The 18,233-nt window shown below is 35.9% G+C and overlaps 1 protein-coding gene and 1 pseudogene across 3 annotated transcripts in view; one reads left to right on the top strand and one right to left on the bottom strand.

Moving 5' to 3' along the window:
* The window catches only part of LOC125405583 (melanoma antigen preferentially expressed in tumors-like), a 221,725-nt pseudogene that overhangs the window by 15,591 nt on the left and 187,901 nt on the right, over window positions 1–18,233 (top strand).
* The window catches only part of Il13ra2 (interleukin 13 receptor subunit alpha 2), a 52,138-nt gene that overhangs the window by 8,261 nt on the left and 25,644 nt on the right, over window positions 1–18,233 (bottom strand). For all 3 annotated transcript variants that reach the window (XM_048442061.3, XM_085684382.2, XM_048442060.3), the window contains exons 2-9: window positions 17,385–17,457; window positions 15,841–15,952; window positions 13,419–13,469; window positions 10,054–10,163; window positions 6,689–6,801; window positions 4,710–4,861; window positions 3,572–3,725; window positions 2,726–2,846 (exon numbers count right to left, since the gene is read on the bottom strand). In XM_048442061.3, coding sequence (XP_048298018.1) covers window positions 2,726–2,846; window positions 3,572–3,725; window positions 4,710–4,861; window positions 6,689–6,770 — 509 coding nt within the window. In that variant the 5' untranslated portion in view covers window positions 6,771–6,801; window positions 10,054–10,163; window positions 13,419–13,469; window positions 15,841–15,952; window positions 17,385–17,457. The remainder of the gene's footprint in view (window positions 1–2,725; window positions 2,847–3,571; window positions 3,726–4,709; window positions 4,862–6,688; window positions 6,802–10,053; window positions 10,164–13,418; window positions 13,470–15,840; window positions 15,953–17,384; window positions 17,458–18,233) is intronic.

Here is an 18,233-nt window from a genome sequence, read left to right as displayed (position 1 = left end):
AGGTAGCCTTAATAATATTTGACTGAGAAAATTATTTGAAGAGAAAGCGTACTTAAAAGCAGGTATAAAATATTCCCAAGTTTAATAAAGCAAAAAGAAATCTTCTGATGTTATAACATATTGTGATATAAGTCTGAGAAAAATCAACTAGAGGAGGGAGTAAAATGAGCAAGACAAAGTAGTTTGTCAAGTGGAGTGTAATTTTCCCTTTGTCTTAAGCAAGAAATTTCATCCCATTATTTAAAGTTGACTTTGTTTCAGCAATACAGCTGTTGGAAATGAAGGAGATCTTGGGTTGTTACCAACTGATTTATAAAGCAATGATTGCTGATATATTTTTCTAAAGACTAGCCTGCAGTTCAGAGTATGACTTTGGCTTTGAAAGCAGTCAAAACTCCCTTCTGAAGTGAAACCAGCATAGTAGCTGATAAGGAGCTACTGAAAATATCTAGACTCTAGTAAATGAACTTTATACGTTGTGTCCAACTTCAGGGATGTCTTTTCAATTGTAGTCTCTTGGTTAATTGTCTGCTTACAGTCTGGGAGCCTTCATAGCTATGATTTTGTTTATTTATTATGCTCTGATACAGGAATTCACTATCCACTGTCTTAGAACTGAATATGCAGCCCAGGAACTCAGTGTCAAACTCATGATTTTTACATATTACCTTCCCAAATTCTGGGATGACATGTATACATAACTATGTCCAACTGATGTTCGAGTTTGCAAAGACTGACTGTGTGGCTTTGGTCAGTGAAAAAACTGATTCACAATCTTTAAAACATTAATATTTGTTCATCCACCATCCACTTAGTAAGGATAAGGTTATGTTAAGCATGAATGAGTGAAACGTGTCTTCCTCTTTTGTTTATTGTATCTTTGTAATTAATAGCAGTGTCTTTTATTTAATAAATGTTTAATATTTATGGATTTAATGACCAAAAAATTAGAAATTTATCCATCCAATTCAAGATATTGAACATCAAACATTCCCCCTAGATGAACTGTCTGCCAAAATCTACCCAGATTCATGTTGCCAGAGCAGAGTTTAAAGCACAATTCTCAAAAGCACTAATCCTTTATACCCAATCATTTAAATATCATGTTTTTCCTTTAAAAGATGCAATCATAGTTGGAGCTGAAAGATCACAAAAACTACAAGTTTGTCTTTTCTTGATTTGTCTTTCTTTAGTATGCATAATTTCTGATGTTTTTCATTTATCGATGTTATCATTGTTTTCATTCTTTTAGTAGTAATCTATTGTGAGTGTGGCCTTCTGTAGACAGGTAAGAGAAATGTAAGGGTTGGGTAACACCCACTAATTTTAAAAGAACTTGAGGAGACAAACTATACACATGAGATACTTTTGAATACCCTCTGAACAACAAGGGAAGTTGTAAGAAACAGTAGTTTAACAGCAAAGTCAGTGAATTAGGTACCACATAGGCTTGTAAGGCTAAAAAAGAATTGGTAAAAGGGTGAGCCAGAGGCCATTCCAGATCACAGGATGTGCATGACATGAATAAGGAAAAGAATGTAGAGATGGATCAACACAGAATAGAAAATTACATAGCAGATTACAGTTTTGGAAAGGCAGTGATGCAGTGAGACAAAAACTTCAAAGGCAGCCTAAATTTGATGCTGGGCATATTTGTAGCCACTGGGGACATATTGTCTATAGACTGGTTGGTATATAAGAATTCCAAGGAAGAAAAAGCTACCTAGCAGGAGGGGTAAATGCTGCATTCACAGCAACCGCCATTTGAGAGGTCATGGCAGTCATCCAGGTGAGGAATGTGAAAGATCTAAATGAAGGTTCTTACAGTAGATATGGAAAATGAAAAACATATGTACAACTTAGCAAACAAAATGTCAGAGTGTAGTCATTGTCTTACAACAAAGCGATTATGGAAGTGGCTACTGGTAGAGGGGATTGTGTTTTTACTGATCTGTCACCCATGCTCCAAATTATGCCCACACAGGTGGCCCTAGTTAAATTCACCTGACCACAACATGAGAATTAAATTAAAACAAAGGAGATGAAAGTAGGAGGGGGTTTGTTGAGAGTAATGGAAGGAAATAGAGAACAGGAGTGGTGATTGTGACCCGAACATATTAAATATGCATAGGGAATAAAATCTTTCTTTAATTTTTTTGAGGATCAAGAATAATTTAATAGTATCAGACATAAAATAACTGATCATTTAGCAGAGCTGCCAGGTTGCCCTCCTTTTCTTCACCAGGAAGGGCATCACATAGGTAACATAAAGGTTTGTCCCAGAGGCATTGTCTAAGAGCAAGAAGAGTAATAAACTCAATTTCATGTCATCAACTGAGTTCCTCTTGATTCTCCAGGAAATAAAATTTTAAAAGGCTCTATGTTTAACACCCTCAGGAGCAGTTAAGGAAGAAACAGTGAGAAGGTCCAGGTTAACAGAGAGCTGTTTTTAAAAAACTAAATGAATAAAATGTACAAAAACTTTTCTAACTATAAACCCAGATATCTATAGAATATAATATTTCATCATGTGTGGAAATAGTCACGTGATACCTTACAGTATGTCCAGCCTGAAATTCTCACATAATTATGATTAATTATCATCATCAATATAACTCTGGTGAAGATCGTGGTTGTAGTTCAGTTGAAATATAGTTGTTTGTACTGTGTGCTAATCTTGACAGATGTTTTCCCAATGTGGGATTCTAAGTATAAAAATACTTACCAGAAAAACATAGTATAGTTGGCATCAGAATATGCTACCTTGCCAGGCTTCCAAGAGCAAACCAAATACTGCCAGTTATAATATATACACTTCATATCCTGAATTTTAGTTTCCAGGCTTCCTAGGAAATGAATGAACTATGAATACTTGGAAGACATAGTGATACATTTTCTTTGTAATCACAATGCAATTTTATTTCCTTTGGCCTTTCTATTTTATTTAGCAATCAACATAATGAGAAACTCTGCAAAAGGAAGCTATCAGAAATCACCTTACTGTCAAAGAAGATATTGCAAATCTGAAAACATGTGAGGGCTTATTTACTGACACTAGTTTATGCCAAAGTACTAAATTAATTATTCTAAGATGCTCTCAGAAATGGAGCAAATACCCGTTCATGTTTACTAATATGGCTGCATGTTGAGGACTCTACTAATAAGATGTAGATTTATTTTTAAAAAAATTTTTCGGTACTGGAGTGATGGCTCAGTGGTTAAGAGCACTCACTGGCTGTTCTTCCAGAGGACATGTGTTCAATTTCCAGCAACCACATGGTGGTTCACCACCACCAGTAATGAGATCTGGTACCCTCTTCTGGCCTGCAGGCATACATGCAGTCAGAACACTATACATAATAAAGTGTGCACCACATTTTTTTAATGCTTGCTAGTTTATTAATGTGCTCAGAAAGCCACAACACTAACAAGAAAACATATTCTATTTTGTGCCTAATTGTCACATGTTTTACTGTGTATATAATCACCTATATAAGGGTTAAGGAATTTATTCTCTACATGTTTTTTTTTTCCGATAGAATCAAATGTGTAAAAGAAACCTTGTTTTGACCTGCATCGGATGTCCGATAAGAAGCTTCCATCCATGAACTTAGAACTTCTGATCCATTTGTACACTGCTCTGATAAATGTGTACGTATCTTTCCTTCGATGCCTTTGTTAAGATCAAACCCATCCTTGTAAATTAGATTCCTAGTAATGATGGTCTATTTGATTTAAAAAAAAGATGAAATAGTTCCATTTTAAAAACACATTGAACAGTGATACATATTAGTAAAGCTAAACAATTATTAAAATCTGATATAATTATTCACTATAGTGTCCCACTTGCATTTCTGGCAGATATCACCTCTGTAGATAATATTGTTTGATAAGGTCATTCAAAAAAACAAAACAGAAAACATTTAGTAAGGGGAAAGGTTCTGTGATGGGAACATAAGCTTTTTACAACTTGGTGTTAAATAGACAACTTTCAACAATATGAGTATTGCATGACCAATAATTTGTCACTTTCAGATATAATCTGAAACTTTCAGAATTCCCATAAAATAAAATAAAATAAAGAGCCTCAGAGGTACCTGACAAAAACTGGACAATTTGTAAGCTTTCAAAGGATGAAATCATATATAATTCAGTCTTATGTTTCTGGAATGCAGTCAAGCATTTTGCCTAAAACATCGTTCAATAAATAACTTGAATTACTCATTGAAACTACCTAGCTGTATTATAGCGCTAATGGGACACCTTCAACAACAGAGCTCTGAATGAACACAATTGTTATTGTATAGAAATTCAATAAGCATTCATTGAAACCTAGGCATACATGGAACGGACAATGTCATGTCCTGTGATGTGTATGTAAAGATCTAACACAACATCAGGTATTTTGTCAGAATTGTAGAAAGTGAATTGATATAACAATAAATTGTAAAAGTACAGCAAAATACATAAGTATTCTTGAAGTTTAGATTCTAGAAGACCTGATTTCCTTTGTTGTCCTTTCAAAAGTAGTCTTAATACTGCACAAAAGGAAAACATGTTCCTGAAGATGCACAGAAGCTTCCATGAGAGCTTTTCATATATTGATTAGAATAGTTAAGGCACACAAAGTGGCAGATACTAGAGTCAGTAATACAAGAAAACCTCTAATGAACAGCTCACTCTGCTGTTACAAGCCTTGCTTTACTTACCTTCCATTTATCACTATCACCATTTCGGTATTTTAACTCATATTCTAGTGTGCATTCCTTAAAGTTTTCCACCACCACGGGAGGTTTCCATTGCAAATGGAGATAACCTAGCAATCCAGGATCCATTATTTCAAAATCCTGAGGAGGATTAACTGAAATGCAATTAATAAAGTATTTATATTTGTCCTGTATTTTATGACTAATATTGTTGAATGTTAATGATTCTCAAATATCCATTACTTGATTATTTAATAAAATTCTAGAGTTTCTATAAGCTATAACATAACTAGATAAAGAAATAAAGCACTGATCAAAGACTGTAACTGAAAATATTTTTTTTCTAGCTCCAGACACAGAAAGACAATTATCACGTGTACTCACTCATAAGTGGTTTTTAAACATAAAGCAAAGAAAGCCATCCTACAAACCACAATCCCAGAGAACTTACACAACAATGAGGACACTAAGAGAGACTTACATAGATCTAATCTTCATGGGAAGTAGAAAAATACAAGATCTCCTGAGTAAATTGGGAGCATGGGGACTTTGGGGGAAGGGTTGAAGGGGGGAGGAAGAAGCAGGGAGGGGAGCAAAGAAAAATGTAGAGCTCAATAAAAAAAACATAAAAAAGCCTTGAATGATTAGGCTAAGTGAAGGGAACCCATCTCATAAAACTACATATCTGGTGATTTGGCCACGCGGTGGTGGCACAGGCTTTTAATCCCAGCACTCGGAAGGCAGAGGCAGGTGGATCGCTGTGAGATTGAGGCCAGCCTGGTCTACAAGAGCTAGTTACAGGACAGGCCACAAAGCTGGAGAGAAACCCTATCTTGAAAACAAACAAACAAACAACATCACAGTGATTTCATTTATACAAAATACCCTATGTGAAGACAGTAGTAGATTAGTGATCACCAGAGGCGCAGGGTTTCTCTGGAAGAGAATGTAGGAATTTGTTGGCAGTAGCAGCTTCATAACTTTGTGGCTATACTGAAATAATCTCCAAACGCTACATTAGAAGAGTTATATAAAAATAAATCTGTTGAAGTCCATAATTTTCTGTGTAGCTGTCCGCTTTAAAGAAACCACATAAGCAAAATGTGATTATTGCCTCTCTAGGAATGATGGCTGCCCAGAAATACACTCTCTATGGAATCTTCTTTGCGGACATATACACCAGGATTTGTATAATATTACATAAATAGTAGTTATATAATTATTTCTAGTAGCGAAAGCCGATCAATACTAATTCAGTACCTTGTTACGGTCAGTATAAAACATTGTGATAGATACAAGAAAAACATATTCCCTATGCCTGAGCAGCTTAAGAATTTGGAGAATAGGCATGTCTTGTGAGTAGTTCATGGAGTTAATTGAATACATAGCGCCCCACAGTTCAGAATTACTCAGAGTTTGGAAAAGCAAGACTTTCCTATAAACTTTCTAATGTCAAAAGTAGATTAGCACTATAGTACTGCCCTCATGCTAGTGAGGCTAATTCTCTCTGCTGAATGCTGTTCTGTTTAACTTCAACTTGACTAGGGATTCCTCTCAGGCTTTCCATTGAGAATGAATTTGTGTCAAATTCAATGTCCATTAGACACTGAAAACTCAGATTTTTCATATACTTTAGTTTAAACTTCCATTTTCTGGTTTGTCCAGTTGTCTGTTTATCCATGTTGTGCTAGAAGAATATAATTTTCAAATGAAGAATACACTTTTCAAATGCTTAAGTTATTGCCTAAAAAAATTATATAAAAGAGGTCTGAAAATTGTTGTTTGATTTGGCGTTTTACCTAAGAAAATGTGATCATTAGTTTATCTTCTACTACATACATATACAAGAACATATTTTAATATCATGGAAATATTACTAATAACATTATCTACTAGTTTCATACTTTCATGATAAAGAGTGAAAATACCATTCATATCCTTTGCGATGACTTCATTAAAAGAAGTTTAATTTGTTCATTTACCTTTTATTTCCAAAGAAGGTCCAACTATTGCACAAAGAAGTAACAGACCCAGGCATTTGGTATCCACACCCATAAAAGCCATTTCTCCAAGACAGTGTGCTGAAGGCTCCACTCTAAGAAGGAAAAGATGACAGTGGGACTTTATCATACTCAAATAATCATGGGGGTAAATGTAGCTAATGATATTTCTGGGAGTTCTCTGTGTGCTTTCTACCGAGACAGAAAACTGTGTTCCTTGAACCATGGAAATTAACCTTGGAGTCAATGCAATAGCAATAAAAGAATTCTGATCCTCAAAGAATCAAAACCAGCCCTAATAAAAAATAATGGTATAAACTCAACCACATAAACTTATTGAGACTCTAATTAAGATATAGTGACTTCCAGAAGCCTTCTTCCTGAAATCAAAGTCATCAGAATATCCCTCTAGTGCTTTGGAGAAACTTAGACCCTCCACCCTGTATCCTAGTAACTACTTTTCCTAGATGCCAACAAAACATGCTGAGATATGCTACTTTCTAAGAAAAAAAGTATTTGAAATTATTCTACTCTTAAACTAATTCAAAAATCCACATGAACACCTCAGAAAGGTAAGAAATTTGTTCTAGTTCTTCATAACTATTCAGTCATCACTGTATACTCTCAACTATCCCAGATTTGCCCATTTTTCCTCTCAGTAAATATCATAGTATTTAAGCCTTCCTTAGTTCTCCCCTCTTCCATCCAATCTCTTCATTACAACTCTCAACTCTAATTGATCTTGTCATCCAGAATCTTATCCAGTCATTCCTACCACCAGCACATTGTCCACACAACTCACAAGAGGAGTGATACATCTAAAGGGACAATTGGGGCTTCTCCTTTCTCTTCAAAGCTGTAACAGCATTTCATTGTCACAGGACACAGGTGAGCTTTTTTAGGCTTCAAGAACACTGCCTTTATGATCAATATTTCAAGGAATAACACCTACAAATATCTACATCATTTTAAAAATCATTTTTTTATTTTTAAATTATTTGAGAGTTTTGTACATGCATATGATGAATTTTAGTCATTTTCACACCTATTTCCCGTTTCTAACTTCCATCCCTCCTGCTCAAACACTCAACAATTCTTTCTTCTACATTTGTGTCTTCTTTCTACTTATGACAAACTGAGTTTAGTTCATGCAATGTACATGAGCATAGATGGGAGATTATTTACTGGAGCAGGGGTAATGTATCAATGGCTACATTACCAAAGAAAATGGTACACTCTTTCCCAACCACCATTAACTGTGTGGGTTGTTCAAGAAGAGCTCCTTTCCCCATCTTTGTGGGTCTTATTCAAATAGCCACTTCTTCAGTGAGTCCAATGTCTATGCCATATTCAGAAGACATTTTACTGTGTGTCTTGCCATATTCATGTTCCTACATCCTTTCCACTCTGTTTTCTGAGCTTTGAAAAGAGATATATAGATATGTATGCAACAACAACTAGTGAAAAAAGAAGATATAAACTGAAAGGGAATGAGAAGTGGTGTGGGGGAGATTCTGTATGCAAAAAAAGTAAAGGGGAAAGAGGGAAATATTATAATTTCTAAAATAGAAGAAGAAAATTAATCATTTAAGGAAATTTACCATGCTTAAGTTTTCACATTTCTTTTGGAATCTGAATCCTGGGACCAACCATTTCATGGAAAGCTGAGAATGAAAGTTTATGCATCTAATGATCAGTGGACCACTTTTATGTTCTTCTTCACAATTTAAGTCTTATTGCACCCTCTTCAACCAGTTCACTTAAAACCTTCTAACATTAGTAAACTTCAACTGTAATCTATTAGAATCTTGTGGTCAAAGTACTGGCTCTTAGTAGAAAGTTTTCAAGTCTTCTTTCCCATTTCTACCTACAGGCTATTAAAATTGGAGTTCAGCTATTAAATACCATTTACTTGATCAGTCCAAAACACTTACGCATAGAAAATAGGATAGATAGCACTTGGGGCCATTTTCAGATAAGTTTCCAACATAAATTCCTAACTTACACCTTGAAGTCAACTCAGACCTTCCCAAAAGAATACAAAGATAGTTCTATCATTGTCTTCCTGGATGCAGAACTGTCACTAGAGCACTGAGACTGGCATTAGTGTACTGGTTCCAGGAATTTTTCACAAGGTATGTTTGAAGACAAAAGGAAGGGGAAATAATGAATGCACACATACACAATCTTAAATGTCCATGACATACTAGAAATGTATCAAACAACTCATCTTGACAGAAATCCAATTTTTTAAATGAAGAACTAGCCGACAAAGAGGAAGACTAGTTTTCCAAGTTCACACAACTTACTACTTTCAGAGATAGGATCGAAAACCAGGTCTTTTTGACATCCTTTCCATAACTAGCCACCTCATTTTCTTGTCTTAAGAAGTTGACTACACCTATTATATAAAAAACCTCCTAACACCCAACTTTCCACAACCTACTGTCCCTACCCAGGCCAACTACCATACCATTTACATTTCAACCACATTTCTCACAGAGGAAAACTTCTCTCTCTCTCTCTCTCTCTCTCTCTCTCTCTCTCTCTCTCTCTCTCTCTCTCTCTCTGTATATATGTATGTGTATATATATATATATATATATATATATATATATGCATGCATTGGGTATAGGGACTTTGTTTTTTTGTTTACCTGGTAATAGTCAAATAAATTGTTTATTTTGCATAAGAACCAAATAACAAGTCACAATATCTGTAACGAGAATATCTCCTACAATGAACCCTGAGCATTGTTCATTTTGCAGGTATTATTTTACACAACTTTTAAAGTCAAGCTTGAACATTTAAACTGTATTTATGACATCTTAGAAATCAGAGGCTAAGAAACTCAGAAGTTAAACAATATACCTCAGGTTGCACAGACTGTAAATGCTGAAGCAGGGATTTAAATTTAAAAAAATGTAGAATCAGAGCCATGGATAGCAATTATGGCTAGGTATTTTCCATGCCTAAGAGCAATAAGAAATGCAACTTCCTGTTTCTACCCGTTTGGTTTTATGTAACACTGTTGCTAACACAGTTTCCCATTGACAGTCTCCTTTGGAATGGCAAACCTACAGTGATTTTCTCTTTTCAGCCTTCATTTCACACTTCTTTACAATAATACAACAAAACCCCTTTGCTATAAGATTTGGCTGAGGCTGAGAGTGAAGATTGAACTCAGTGATAGAATGTCTCCCTAGCTTGAGCAAGACTGTGGGTTCCAGCACGAGCAACCACACACACGCACACACGCAGAGAGAGTCATTCATGCATTCACAAGCACACACACAAAGAATTGGCTGGATTATCCTTGCATTACTGGAAAAGCTCCAGGTACTTACCAATAATATGGTTTCTCAAGAAATGGTATTATCACAGCAGTTATCACAAGCCCTCTTTGTCCTCTCCTCTCCACATTAGACACTAAATTGAATCTCTGCTGTTTTCCTTCCTGCCAGAAAATAAAGAACACTGAAAAACTTAAGATAGGTGTTCCTGAAATAGCCAGAGGGCCAGGATAATGATTCTACAAATCACAATCAAGAACAGCTTATGGGTGGTGCTAAATGCCATCTAAGGCAAATTTTTAATTATGACAAAGTATTTTAAAGTCTGACAATGATTATTTGGGGAAAGTAATAAGTTTATTGCCTAGAAGTTTATTAGCATAAATAACCACCTATGTTTTATTGGTGCTTAAACTACTGGGCAAATTAGAAGCAAATTATATCTTCCACCTATAAAATAAAGATAATAATACAAGCTTGGATAGTAATACAAGCTTTGGCTGGAGTTTCTGGATGTTCAAATCAGATTACGTATATGCAAGTACTTTGAAAATAATAAATTGCTCTATAAACATGAAAGATGATTGCTTACAAGGATCTTGCCACTAGTCAAAACTTGCTTCTATTTATTTATTCCCCCTGTTTTTTGATATTTTATATCTCAATGTTGAAAACTAAGCACTTAGAATTAATCTCCAGTTTCAATCCATTATTCTGACTTTTTTGATATTTAATGACAATAATTCCTTTTATTTGTTGAGGTTACAGTAGTGTATAAATAGTTTATTGAATTAATTTAGCCGGTAGGTTTGGAGAATCATTGTTACAAACAGTAAGAGAGAAGTGATGTGGCTGTCACAAGGCCACACGGTTCAGAAAAGCCATAGAAAAGGAAGGCAGGCGGGAGAAGGAAGAGACAGAAAATGTTCTAAAGCAGTGGTTCTCAACCTTCCTAATTCTGCAATCTCTTATTGCAGTTTCCTCATGTTGTGGGGACCCCCAACCATAAATTATTTTCATTGTTACTTCACAACTATAATTCTGCTACTGTTATGAACTGTAATGTAAGGATCTGTGTTTTCCAATGGTCTTAGGCGACCCCTGTGAAAGGGTCATGATCCACAAATTGAAAACCATTGTTCCAGGTCAATAATATATAATTTGTTGCTTTTCTATATTGGCAAAAATAAATAACTTTTTTTAAACTATCTAAAATCACCATAGTTTTTTTTCTTTGAAGTTTTTTTTTAAAAGGAAGAGATTAATTTGCAAAGATAAATAATTATTTATTATAGGCAAACTAATTAGAATTAGTGTTAAAAAATTAGATATTTTCTATTCATATTTCAAGGTATCCAAAGATATAAGTCAAGCAATTTACAACAGAACTTGGGAAGAATGAAAATAGTTAATATAAGAAAGGAGAGAGAGAGAGAGAGAGAGAGAGAGAGAGAGAGAGAGAGAGAGAGAGGAGACAATGATTCCTTGATTATTTGTGCTGCAGATGAGATGAGCAAACAATTTGAGGCTCTAATGTCAACTTTGCCATATGACCTTAGAAAAAGATCATAGGATCTGTAGTTTATTTTGCTCCTACCATGATCAATCTCTGTACCAGGTACTTCATGCAAATTACCACAGTTAAATTTCTCAAGTGTTCATAGCTAATTTTATTACCTCAATATTGCAAAAGAGGCATTTGAAGCTTAGAAAAAGAACACTTCTGAAGGTCATAAAAGCTAAACGAGCAAGGATATTTATCGTTTTCTAAAGCTCATGCACCTTTTAAACAGAGAACACCATCTTCCAACCAGTCTTAGCGATGGTCCATTATCTTTCCCTAGGATGTTGTTCTCAATTGCATCAGTCAGTCTGCAGTACTTTTAGTACTTCTTGTCATGGTTTTAGGATATGACTCAAGAGTACTGCATTACTGGATAACTAATCTTCTTTCAAGGACACCATCCAACAAGTGTAAACTATTCATAGCTTCTGAATACGGGCATGACTCAGCATCAGAATCAGAATGTCTAGAAGTTGCCAGGTTTTTGAGTCCTAATAGCATGCTGAGATTGATTCATGCCTCACAAATACTGCAATCAGCCTATGAACCACTGGTGAGTCAAATGTAATTTTGATAATAACATGTCTCACAGTAGATAAGCAAGTAAGGAATTCTGAATATGGTTTCACACACATTAAAGCAGTAACTTTGAGCCACACAAATTTATCATGAATGCCATCAATCAAATCATACAAATAATTTCATACAAAATAAGACATAAGGAATATTGGTACATGCTGAATGATTAAGATAATTATATTTAAATTAAATATAGGTAGGATCTTTATTGTAGCATATTATTTAAGCACTCAGTTAGCTACAGTATTATTATATTTACATCCCTGCTAAGATTGAGTGCTGATATAAATGCTCACTAATATTTACAGAATACGTTCAATAAATCTTATCAAAGCATAAGGAGTCATTCTATTCTTTATTCCCTCTTTAGATAGATTCCCATATGGTATCCTGAGTTCATCTGGCAAGCAAGGTTCCTAAAGTGCTATCCAAGCTAAAGTATTTGCCTTTGAGCTTCCATAGTATTATCTAGGTTCAAAGCATACATTCAAAAATCATCTCACACATTTCAGCATCTGTGCACGATTTACATAATTCAAAATCTGTCTCTAATTTGAGCAGATCAGAACTTTGTTATTTTATAACAAAATTTATCCCACCCAACAAAGCAACAAAACGCTTTTCATAATAACCCACTAAAGATCGTGGCTATACACTTTTTATTTGGGCATCAATTAGAAAAAATTCTTAAAATTTTAAATTTAAAATCAGTAAAGTATTAATTTAAAAAATACCTTTTAGCTGAAGAGAAAAGTACTGTCTTGACAGAGATCACTGTTCAGAATATAACAAGCAATCTTTCTCTCCCCCCTCCCTTTCTCTATCTTTATCTCCTCCTCTCCTTCTCCTCCTCCACACTCCTCTGATGCTTTCAAATACTGATTTGTAAATAGTGTGTCCTGTACCCAAAACATTCACATCATGCAACTACTTCAAAGGCAAGAAATAGGCTGTCATCCAGCACCTCAATAGTCATTACAAGCACAATGCACAATGTGTAAAAGTAGGTTTTAGAATCCTTACTTATTATTTTCCAGTCTGTTCTTTCATATCTCCAAAATACAGACTGAAAGAACATGGGACTGGTATTTACTAGATCATAATATATTGCATCATATTATGTCTTCAGTTAGAGAAACAAATGTTTGCAAGTACAATTAAGTATTTATATTATATATCTATTATACAGAAATTAATTTCAGGAGCCTGTTATCTGCCACATAGTGTTATAAGTACTGAAGATACAACATTGAACAATAAAAAAACCAGTATTTACCTTCTCTTCTGGTGTTGGAGGCAGATGGTGAAGTCATCAAATCTTTATAAACTGTGCAAAAGAAAGCAAAGCATGATACCAAGAATGGCAATGATGGTGGTTCATTTTTGATAGGATGATGAAGGAATGCCTCTCAGAGAAAGGGACATTGAGATTCTCAGTGAGGGATTTAGCCAGAGTAAGATAAACGGAAAGAATTTTCCAAGGAGAAGAAATTGCACAATCTAAAGCCCTATAGCAGTAATAAGCTTAGGCTTAGTAGTTCCAGGAATAGCAAGACCAGCGAGACAGAGAATAGAAAAGGCTGATTTGGTATTGCGGTTTGGTATGAGGTGTGTGTGTGTGTGTGTGTGTGTGTGTGTGTGTGTGTGTGTGTGTGTGTTTAATGCTGCTTTGCTTTTAGAAATAAGGTTGCATGTAGCTGGAACTGTTCTTAAGCTTGCTATGTAGTGGAAACTAGCCTTGAACTCCTTATACTCTTGTTTCCACCTACCAAGTGCTGGAATTAGAGGGGTTTGCCATCATACCAGCCTTGAGAATAGGGAAGGTTGGAAGATAATTTCATCTACTTAGACATGGCAGGGGCTGTCACAGTAGTAAATATTTTATTTACTTGTAGTGAAACATGAAGCGGCTGGACAGCTATGAGCATATTGATATGACATACATTATATTTTGCTTTAACTATGTATGTGTTACTGTATGCATGCATATGTGCATGGTATACATGAATATGTGTACACATATGTGTGGAGGCCAGAGAGTGACATCAGTTATCTTCCTCAGTCACTCTCCACTGTACTTTTTGAGATAGAGTCTCCCACTGGATCTGGACCTTGCCAATTCGTCTAGTCTGCTTGGCCATGACAGCCCAGGAACCCTCCTCTATCTGCTTTCCCAACACTGGTATTACAGATGCATGCCCATATGTCAAACATATCACATAGGTGCTGGGGTCTGAACTTAGGTCTGTTTGCTTGTACAGAAAGCATTTCAATGATGTCACCACCTCCCCAGCCTCATAAATCATATTTTTAAAAGACTATCACATAAAAAGATACTGTAGAAACAATGACTCATGGTAAAGCACTTAGTGAATTGGAACAGGCTGACAGCAATGGTGATACAGAAATAATTTAATAGTGTATTGAATGGAGACTATCAAAGGAAAAATGCCTCTATTTTAGCATAGGCAACTGATAATTACTTCTGGAGCCTGAGGGTGAGAATTAAGAGTTCAGTTTGCAATAGTTACATTTAATCTACCAGAATAATAATGGTAGAAGTAGGTGAATAGTTGAATTTGCAGAGTAAGGGAAGACCATTGCTCTAAGTACATATTTGAGAGCCATGGAAGCACTGAAAGTACTTTGGCACAATGGAAGTTACTTATAAGATACTGTAGATGAGATAGTGTTGACATGTATGGTAGAGGAGGATCATGGACTAGAACCTTCAAATATAGAAAAGGTCAGTGTATAAAGAGGAAGGTACAAAGGACATGAAGCAGAGGCCAACATGTCAGAGTTGGTGGTGTCCCTCTTTCTTCCAAGTAGAGAAACTGTTTCCAGGACCAGCACAATGACAGGCAGTGTCAAAAGGTCCTGCTGGATGAAGTAAGGTGGGACTTGTGAATGGTCTATTAGATTCAGCAAAGAGAATCTGAAAGGTGCTCTCTATAAATGAACTCATGCAGTAGAATGGCTGAATCACAACAAATTAAAGAGAGTTCAAAATAGAATGGTGAGGCAAAATTTGAAGACAATAAGTACACTTAACTCTTACAAATAGAAAAGAAGGGACAGGGCTATAAGTGGGATCAGAAGTCCACAATAAATCAATAAAAGTTAAGAAAAAGGAATGGAAAACACAAAGGATTTTCCCTATTTTTCACACAATTAGAACCATTCAAATTATTTCATCTCTGGCCATCCAAATCTGTAAGCATTTCTCTCTACAAGTAACCAACCAGCTACCTAACAGACAGCATCTGGGTGTCCTCTGATTTATTTCAAAAAGCATGGCAAGTTGAGGGCTGACACAGCTTACCTACAAATCAGGGCGCTTATAACCTCCTTCTCTAGTTACATTCATTTCATATCATAGCTCACAAAATCCAGGAAACATCGCTTACATGTCTTCGTTCACGACAAATAATATTACAGAATATGCAGGCGAAAAATTTGGTGATTGAAGTGGCATGTGAGAAAGGTTACAGAGCTCTCCTGCCTTTTCCAAGCACCACTACATATTCAGCTTCCCAGAAGCACCCTGAACCCAAATCTTTGGGCCTTGTGAAGGCTTTGTGCAGGGGCATGATTGATTAAATTGTTGGCCATTGATGACCAACTTAACTTTTAAATTTGTCTTTTTTCCCTGTGCATAAGACAATAGCATCTGTGTGGGGGAAGATGAGTCTTACCTCTTAGGAGAGAACAAGAGTTGTCTTCCAGGAAGTTGTCTTGAAACAAAGATCCTTTACATCAAAATGACCATATACGTCAGAAAGGCACACTTTCTCTCATGTGTGAAAACTAGAACAGAAAAACAATGGCGTGAAAGAGGAAAGTATAAGGAGATCAGAGTGAGAGGAAGGGGGACAAAGGAGGGTAAATGTAGTGTAAGTAATGTAGTGTAAGTATGATGAAAGTTTGTTATATGTATGTATGAAAACAGAACAACGAAATCCACAGTTACATACAATTGATACACACTAATACAAATTTGAAAACAAGCACATGAGAGTCACATTCAGTCACTAGTAATGAAGTCAATCGTTCTTCTATCATGACCAAAGATCAAGGCAAAGACACTCATATTTTCAGATTTTCAAAACACACAATATCCTCTTTGACAAGTTTTCTATGCATTGCAGGATTTACATTTGTGAGACTCATGTCACGGTAATTTAGGATTATTTATCAAAAGGTATCCTGAGAAGTATAAGCATTTGTGTGAGGAGACTAGAATCTTTCAAAGTTTGAGTTGGCTGGCTGGCTCAGTGTGTAACTGCTTTGTATACATGTGTGAGGACCTGAATTCAAATCCTAAGAACCCATGTCAAAAAGTTGGTTTTGCAGTTCTCTAATCCCAGTGCTGTTACACAGAGATAAGCAATGGAGACAAAGGAATTCTTGGATGTTCCTGGGCTTGTTCATCTGGTGTCTGTAGTGGCAAATGACAAAAGAGAGACCCTGATCTCAAACAAGGTAAAAGGCAAAGGCTGAAACTCAGAATGTCCTCTGACGTCCACATGGGTACCATGACAAACATGCATCCACACTCACAATTATGAATGCACACATATAATACATATTCATATATTATGTACACTTATGTAATACATGCATGAAGATGCATGTGCACACGTGCACACACACACACACACACACACACACACACAGAAAGAGAGAAACTACCAAAGTTTATTTCACCAATGATTACCAACTGTTTCCCATTTGTTCAAATTATTTTGTTAAGCTTATTGCATTTTTGATAAATAGTGTTATTTTTATAAACTTGGGGCCAACATGATAGCTCAATGAATAAACGTGCTCACTGCCAAACCTGAGGACCCTATAGGAGTGTAGTGGTAAAGCCACACCTATACACACACAAAATACAGATAGATAGATAGATAGATAGATAGATAGATAGATAGATAGATGGATGGATGGATGGATGGATGGATGGATGGATGGATGGATGGACGGACGGACGGACGGGTGGGTGGGTGGGTGGGTGGGTGGGTGGATGGATGGACGGACGGACGGACGGAAAAACGGACAAGATAAGATAAGATAGAAGGGTTGGCTCAGGGCTCTCAGCACCCTTGTTACAAGCTAAGCATCCTTCAAAAGACTTAACACTAACTTGGATTAAAAAAGACATATATATATATATATATATATATATATATATATATACAGAAAGACAAATAACAAATAAATAAATAAATAAACCTACCATTTTCTCACAATATTGAACATCTCTATTTTCTGCATGTAGTCTGAAATTTGATTTCTTCTGTGTATGTTTTCTGTAGAAAACCATGAGAAACAATTTTAACTACATTTTTTTACATTTGCTGACTGAAATACAATTGAAGGGCTGAACCAACGGAGCACCAGAAATAAATTCTGAATTAGAAACCAAGAACGAGAACAAACAGTACCTGTGTCATACTAGACTTTGCCCCTCCCCCGTTTTTTTCTTTTGTTTTTGGTGTCTTGAAAACACTCAGGGATAAAAGAGTGTAGGAGAACACAGTCCCAAAGAGTTCTATTATGTGTGTTCCTCTAGGTAGGATTGGGTCTGTTCTGCTTAAGCCTGGAATGCAAAATATGGAGAGTCACACTACTTCAGCTTCTTGCTGTTGGCTTCTTCCTCTTTCCTCCTGCATTGTGATCCTCAAGCTGACTTCTTTTGCTTTCTCCTTTCTGACTTTCTTTTCCTCTTTTCTCCCTTTCCCTTTTTTTTTCTGAGTGTATAAAGCAGATACTTAGCCGAGCAGTGGTGGTGCATGCCTTTAATCCCAGCACTCAGGAGGCAGAGGCGAGTGTTGATCTCTGTGAGTTCAAAGGCAGCCTGGTATACAAGAGCTAATTCCAGGACAGACTCCAAAGCTACAGAGAAACCCTGTTTCGAAAAAATAAAAAAAGGACTTTGCATCTTAATTGTACAGTTGGATGTTATGGATGACCAGACCCACCGTCACTTAGAAGATTTATTAAGACACATAACAGGATGAGATACAATAGGAAGATAACCCCCAGATGTTGAACACACCAAATATATGGAATTTCAAGTGTGGTC

The sequence above is a fragment of the Myodes glareolus genome, chromosome X (assembly GCF_982192425.1).
Source record: "Myodes glareolus chromosome X, mMyoGla1.1, whole genome shotgun sequence".
NCBI classification, from domain to species: domain Eukaryota; kingdom Metazoa; phylum Chordata; class Mammalia; order Rodentia; family Cricetidae; genus Myodes; species Myodes glareolus.
This window is presented reverse-complemented; position numbering and strand designations above follow the sequence as displayed.